The 6,494-nt window shown below is 37.9% G+C and overlaps 1 protein-coding gene across 1 annotated transcript; it reads left to right on the top strand.

Moving 5' to 3' along the window:
• The first annotated feature begins 2,315 nt into the window (after positions 1–2,315).
• Positions 2,316–6,494, top strand: echdc1 (enoyl CoA hydratase domain containing 1). Its single transcript, XM_066683488.1, has 6 exons — positions 2,316–2,521; positions 3,429–3,718; positions 4,470–4,612; positions 4,886–4,938; positions 5,035–5,115; positions 5,195–6,494. The coding sequence occupies exons 2-6, from the start codon at positions 3,505–3,507 to the stop codon at positions 5,601–5,603; spliced, it is 900 nt and encodes a 299-aa protein (XP_066539585.1). The 5' UTR covers positions 2,316–2,521; positions 3,429–3,504; the 3' UTR covers positions 5,604–6,494.

The raw sequence follows: 6,494 nt of genomic DNA on the forward strand, positions 1-6,494 counted from the left end.
CAACATTAGTAGTCTGTCAGTCTGGAGTGAAGCACAAGCATTGAGACACCTAACCCCTGTCTGTAACGTGGTACTCTTTGACCAAAATAGCAGGTGCAACAGTTTTTGGTGCCAGAAATCCTATGCCAGCGCTGATATAAATACTGTGTTCTTTTTCTGATGTGGGGACATGCAGTTTCCTCTTTTCCAGTTAAAGTTTCTATATGAGAATGGAGTTTTGTATGATTTTTTTGAAGGATATACTAGGATTACATTGTCACACACAAAAAAGATACATTTTAATTCATCAAGGGTAACAATGTAAATGTAACATATGTTTAGCAATGATCTGTGTCCATTTTGTACCTTTCAGATGGGACACTTCTTTCACAAATTGCATATTTGTTTTATGTCTTAAAAAAAACAACCCCAAAAATAATAAGTAACTGGTTGAATGTGGTTGAGGTATGTTCTGGAACTAAAGGTAATGAATGCCAATCCAGTGTAATTTTCACAAGATTCATAATCATTTGATTTATAAGACTTATATTCACCTCCTTGCAACGACCGTAGGCCAACGATCTAGATTCTACTCTGATGGAGATCTGGAGCGTCTGTCATAGTTTCATACATCACCCAAACCTGAAATAGGCATTTTACTGCTGTCTAAATTGTCTGTGTGCATTCTGGTATGTTAAAATTTCACATGCACCAAATATCCAAGACTGTTAGGTCAGAGACCCTACATAAGGTCAACTAGTTCCACACACACACACACACACACGATTATCAGAGGAGTGCAGCGGATGCTCTCCAGGACAGTTTTAATTAAAATAGGAAGCAAAATGTTGTCTTTAACTACACTAACTGTATTAGAGTATTTCCCTTGGTGACTCACCTGTTGTGGCATGTGACAAAAACTCACCTCTCTCCCAAAAAAAAAGAAGTTAGTTTTCCACCCAAATTGGTTATAGTTATGAAATGTGTAATATTTGGTCTATAATATTTGTGCTTCTGAAATTGAATCTGCATATTAATGTATTAAACTACAGTATATGCTTCAGTAAACATCCACTGTCTTTTAGGTCATATATATTCTCAAAACGTAAAAACTATAGTTTTTCTTCTTGATAAGAGCAGCTTGAGTGTAATGGCTCGTGTATGAACTTGATTTAATGAACATTGTTTTAGGAGAATTGATCTAAAGCTGTTTTTTCAGTTTACCTTAGATGATGTAAAGTATTGGCTAGGATCCCATCTGGGAATTTGAGATTATGATGACACCTTTTGTAATATTTTGCATTTTCATGGCCTGGAAATCTGTTTGAAGGCTAACAAAACAGGTATATTTTGTGTATAATAGATCACCCTAAACAATAATCATAAGAATATAGTACCCCTAGGAAAAAAAGTATGTTTTTTGCGTACTTGTAAGCAGCTTTGTATTCTTGGCAGTATATTAAACTTTCAGTTCTTGTTTTTTTTTCTAGCGGAATTACAGTGGAAGTGTTGAACTCTCTAAAACATAAGCACCGCTAAACAAAACCCCATGTTTCTGAATTCACCTTAATCAAGCGTTCACAAACATCAGATAAATACATGTGGCGTTGGCGCCCTCCAGCGGAAGCATTCATTACAGCCCCGTGTTAAAGACAGGCCGATGTCGTTTACCAGCTGTGCAGATGTCCTGACCGCGGTGTCAATATCAAACATCAAGTCTTTACCTTGTTTAAATGTTCAGACATATCCTGCGGCAAACAAGCAGTCCATGCTATGGGATCCTTTCCGTTTTTAAACTGATTTGATACAAAAGGGGACTCAAATGTACCGATTCACATGAGTCGAACACAAATGAGTGGAACACAACTACATAATAATCTGAACAGACTGAATTAAACAAAGCTGCTGAGTTACATGTCAGCCTAGAGAGATTAAGAACAACGTTGTGTGAATAATATATCTTTTTAAAAACATTATGGGGATTTTTGTCTTGGAAATATTGAATATTTATTTAGTATATAAAATACTGAATATTTCCAAGGAAAATGTGTCATTTTTATAAACAGATAGTAGTGTGGGGATTAGTCTATATTTATTTAATAGTTATTTAATTACATTGACATAAAACGTTACTACAAGGCAACATTACATTTAGTAGTATAATACAATGCATCAAATTCACTTTTTCACATATAACTTATTCCGTAAGGATACAGTGTGGCCACACTCGGCTATGACCGTTAATCCCCCGGACAGCGCTTTGTCCGCAGTGAGAGAAAAATAACCGACAAAAGGAAATTCCACGTCGTCCGCGTTCATTCTCCAGTCCAGCAGGTGGCAGCAAAACGCATTCAATTTGAGCTGCATGTAAACCCACCCACCACAAAGAAGAGTTTTTTTTTTCTTTTTGACAGCACAGATTGTTGATATTCATGCGATTATATTTAAAGGAATATCTGCCTGTTTAAAGGAGTATCAGATGTGCTTTTATATTCATATAAGCGCTGTTCTCACATTAGCGAACTAGCAGACAGTGTGACAGGTAAGATAAATGTTTACCTTTGAACCTGAACCTGCTCAGAATTACTCCTCACTGATTTAACATAATGAGAATTTTATTTTGTCCCTATATTATTATATCAGATAAACAAAATAAGACGTAATGACTTATGCATAATATTGAAAAGACTGTACACAAAGTCCAAATGTGTGTAGACATCCCTTAACACGTCCAGTTTTCACAGTTACTGAGAATCTCACAGTTAAAAACATAAAATTAACGTCCTTATTTCTACTTTCATTTTCTAGCAACCCTCACATATAGGTGCACTTTGTTGTTCTACATTTACACATGTTGTTCACTCATTGGTCACTCTATAAGACACCCCTACCTTGGTCCACACAGTAGGTGTAAAATCAGAGCTGTTTAGTTGCTGCACCGTTTGTGTTGGTTGGAAGTCTTTCATCAGTGCTCAGGACAGTGTTGCATGGTTATCTTTTGGTTTGTGGACTATACTTAGGTTATTAGGAGTACACTACACTAAGGTTATTTTAATAAACTCCAGTAGCACTGCTGTGTCTGACCAATGCAACACACACTAACACACCACTGCAGAGCTGACTATGATCACCACACAAATAATACCTGCTCCTGTGGAGGTCTTGACATTAAAGAGTGAAAATGGGCCAAAATTCTGCAGAGCAAGACATACGATGTGTAATTTTAGAACCATTGAGTGCTTATGTATGGTAATTGGAGCTGATAAATATATAATTAGAAACTGAGAGTAAAAACAAAAGATCGTTTTAATGATACAAATATACTGTATGTGTAGTCATTTTCTAATTCACCCTGATATTAAAATGAAATTACCTCTATGCAAATATGCAGTTTTGACACACTTGTCCCTATTTTGCTTCAATGCAGTAATGTGTGCATTTTATTTCAGGCTGCAGACTGTCAACCTTCAGCTCAATCCTCTATCAATCATAATTTCTCATATACATCTTCAGTGGAGAAGCAGAATGGCTTTGTACACTGCCAGTCGCACCCTGTTCCATAACACACGAAATGGTTTGAGAGCTCTTAGAAGAAGCAGCAACTCCAGCGCCTCTCAGCATGAAGAGATTCGACAGAAACTCCAGCAATTCCCAGGAGGTTCCATAGATCTTCAGAAACAAGAGTCAGGCATTGCAGTAATGATGGTCAATAATCCTGCACGAATGAATGCATTCTCAGGTGCACTTTTTGACATTACCTTTGTTTTCCACTGTCATTATGGATCAAGGAGTTGTTTTAGACAATGGAGAGAACTCCAAACATTGAAAAGCACAAATCGAAATGAGTATTGTGCTATTCCTGCTTCATAGGTGTGTAATATTGGTTACTTTTTGCTGTTTTGGATCACATAAGGTGGAAATGTCTCCAGACTTGGGAGACAGCTAACTGCAGTACCTAAAGTCCTACAAAACTAAACAGCTCAAGGTGAAGTCACAATGTGACGTAGTTTTGGGAGCTAGACCATTCCCCAATTACCTCTCCACAGCTTCATTTATACCCCTTCACTCTCACTCCATCCCTGTGTCGAACAACATCGCACCCACCACCACCTCGTCTCACCTTTTTTTGATCATTTAAGCCCTGGGGGGCACCTCAAACTCCAGCCCAAACCTTCTGAGTTCGACCCCTTCTGCTAGTAAATTACAAATGAGTTTCTGTGGAAAACAGTGAATAAAACCTTACAGACAAGTTAAATTTCAGCCATGTACAAACAACAATCTTATTTCTTCTCACACATATCCTTCCACTTTAAAAGATGCATTTGCTCATGGTAATTATGTAGGAATGATTTCTATAAATGTGATTTGAATCTGATTGGATGAAGTGAGATTTCGTGTGTAGTTTTTTATTGTTTACCAAGCAGAAATTCTGTACTTCTCCATTTGGACATGTTGAAAATCTGATTAGAGTTGCCTATATTCTTTCCCAGGCAGCATGATGCTAGAGCTGGAGGAGCGAATGAGTGAGCTGGAGGCATGGACAAAAGGAAAAGCCCTCATTGTGTGTGGAGCTGCAGGAACATTCTGCTCTGGATCTGATCTGAATGCAGTCAGAGCAATATCAAACCCACAGGTGCATTTTAAATCAATATGACATCAGCCTAATGACCATCTCCTTTGTTTAAAGACAATACAACTAATAAAATAATTAAAAACCTAATTCCAAAATAGCTATACTTAAAATCATTTTTTTCTCCTAAATTGTCTTTTTCTGTATTATCTTCTGTACATACTTTCATGTGTATTTCAGGACTAAACTTATGTAAATCTTTATTACTGAAGCTGCTTTATTTTAAGAAAAAAAAATGTAATAAATGAAATTAAGCTGGATTTTCTTTTGTTCTAGGACGGCATGGAAATGTGTACTTTCATGCAGAACACACTAACAAGATTGCTAAGGTTGACATGTATCAAGTCACAGCTTCTTTTCAAACTTAATTAGATCTAGGACTAAAGTTGTTAGACATCAAAGCTTATATTTCTCTCTTCGTTTAGGTTGCCCCTCATCACTGTGGCTCTAGTTGAAGGAAAGGCATTGGGTGGAGGTGCAGAACTCACTACTGCCTGTGACTTCAGGTAAAGTTACTGCGTATATCTTGCATTAGTAGCAGTTTGTATTTGTTCTGAACATAAAAACACATATTTGTGTCGGCAGGTTGATGACATCTGATGCTGTGATCCAGTTTGTCCATAAACAAATGGGCTTGGTGCCGGGATGGGGTGGTGCTGCAAGGCTTGTCCGCATTGTTGGCAGTCAGAATGCCCTAAAGTTGCTTAGTGGTGCGAAGAAAGTTGATCCATCCTTGGGGAAGCAGATTGGACTAGTTGATGATGTGTTGAGCTGTCCCTCTGGTGAAGGAAATTTCCTTGTGGAGACAGAGCAGTGGCTGAGACCGTTCACAACCGGGTCTGCTCCTGTAATCAGGGCTGTGAAGAAAGTGGTGGTGTCTGGGAGGGAACTTCCTCTGGATGAGGCCCTGAGGACTGAAAAAGATGTATTTGGGACTGTTTGGGGTGGGCCGGCAAACCTTGAGGCTTTGGCACAAAAAGCAAAACATAAGTGAGGGACATGTTTAAAGTGGACATTGTGCCTCTGTAAAGGAAGGATATTTCAAAAGGACCCCCACAAAAAATCCACCTTAATCTAAATTAAATTAATTTCTCATTTGAAATGTGGAGTGAATCTGTAAATGTTGGTTTATTCTTCTTCCTTTGCTTAACTGCAGGTATCATATACAGACATTGACTCAAAGGTAAACCAACATATTTTGGTATGTGAACGTGTGCACTAGTGGGTGACATCCAAACAATAATAATAAATGAGCATTCAACAAGGAAGCCCTAAACTGTTGCACAGACCTAGATAGTCAACTTATGCAATGTACTGCTAATGACAACTTACCCCCAAACAGCTTCTTTTTGTTTTTATGTAAGCTTGGGATTAGTTTTTTTTTTTTTTTCTTTTGTCTTATAGCCATGGGTATTAGAAACCCAATTAACCTTAACATGGTGCACAGCACGCTACAGATCTGTGGGATGCCAAATGAAGATTTGGAGTGATGGTGTGCAAGTCAGTGCATCTGCAAGCCAGTGTGCTACATATGGCCATCATTTTTTTGCGTTGCAGCATAGGGACATTGCCATTTTCACAGAAGAATAAACCAGCCTTAACACCATAGTGTGAGATGTATGAGGACTGTAGATTGCAATATAAATGCAAAACAAAACAAAAAAAACACAAAAACACTTCTACAAAATAAACTACAACTAGAAAATACTTCAACAACAAACAAGATCACAAAAATTCTTTACTGGGGTGATTGTAGGGCATTCTGGGAGCCTGGCCCGGACTGGGGCAGTTGATCCAGCTGGGAATCATGATATTACTCAGGTCACACACATATTCACTGCTACTGTATCTGCATGAGTATGGATAGTGTGTGTGTTTTTTTTAT

This window comes from Hoplias malabaricus, chromosome 10 (assembly GCF_029633855.1).
Source record: "Hoplias malabaricus isolate fHopMal1 chromosome 10, fHopMal1.hap1, whole genome shotgun sequence".
NCBI lineage: Eukaryota > Metazoa > Chordata > Actinopteri > Characiformes > Erythrinidae > Hoplias > Hoplias malabaricus.

Bases quoted from the DNA above. Each gene is read 5' to 3' on its own strand.
- echdc1 (XM_066683488.1), top strand. From the start codon at position 3,505: ATGGCTTTGTACACTGCCAGTCGCACCCTGTTCCATAACACACGAAAT. The intron at 3,719-4,469 runs GTGCACTTTTTG...ATTCTTTCCCAG, and splicing joins ACGAATGAATGCATTCTCAG to GCAGCATGATGCTAGAGCTG. The intron at 5,116-5,194 runs GTAAAGTTACTG...TTGTGTCGGCAG, and splicing joins ACTACTGCCTGTGACTTCAG to GTTGATGACATCTGATGCTG.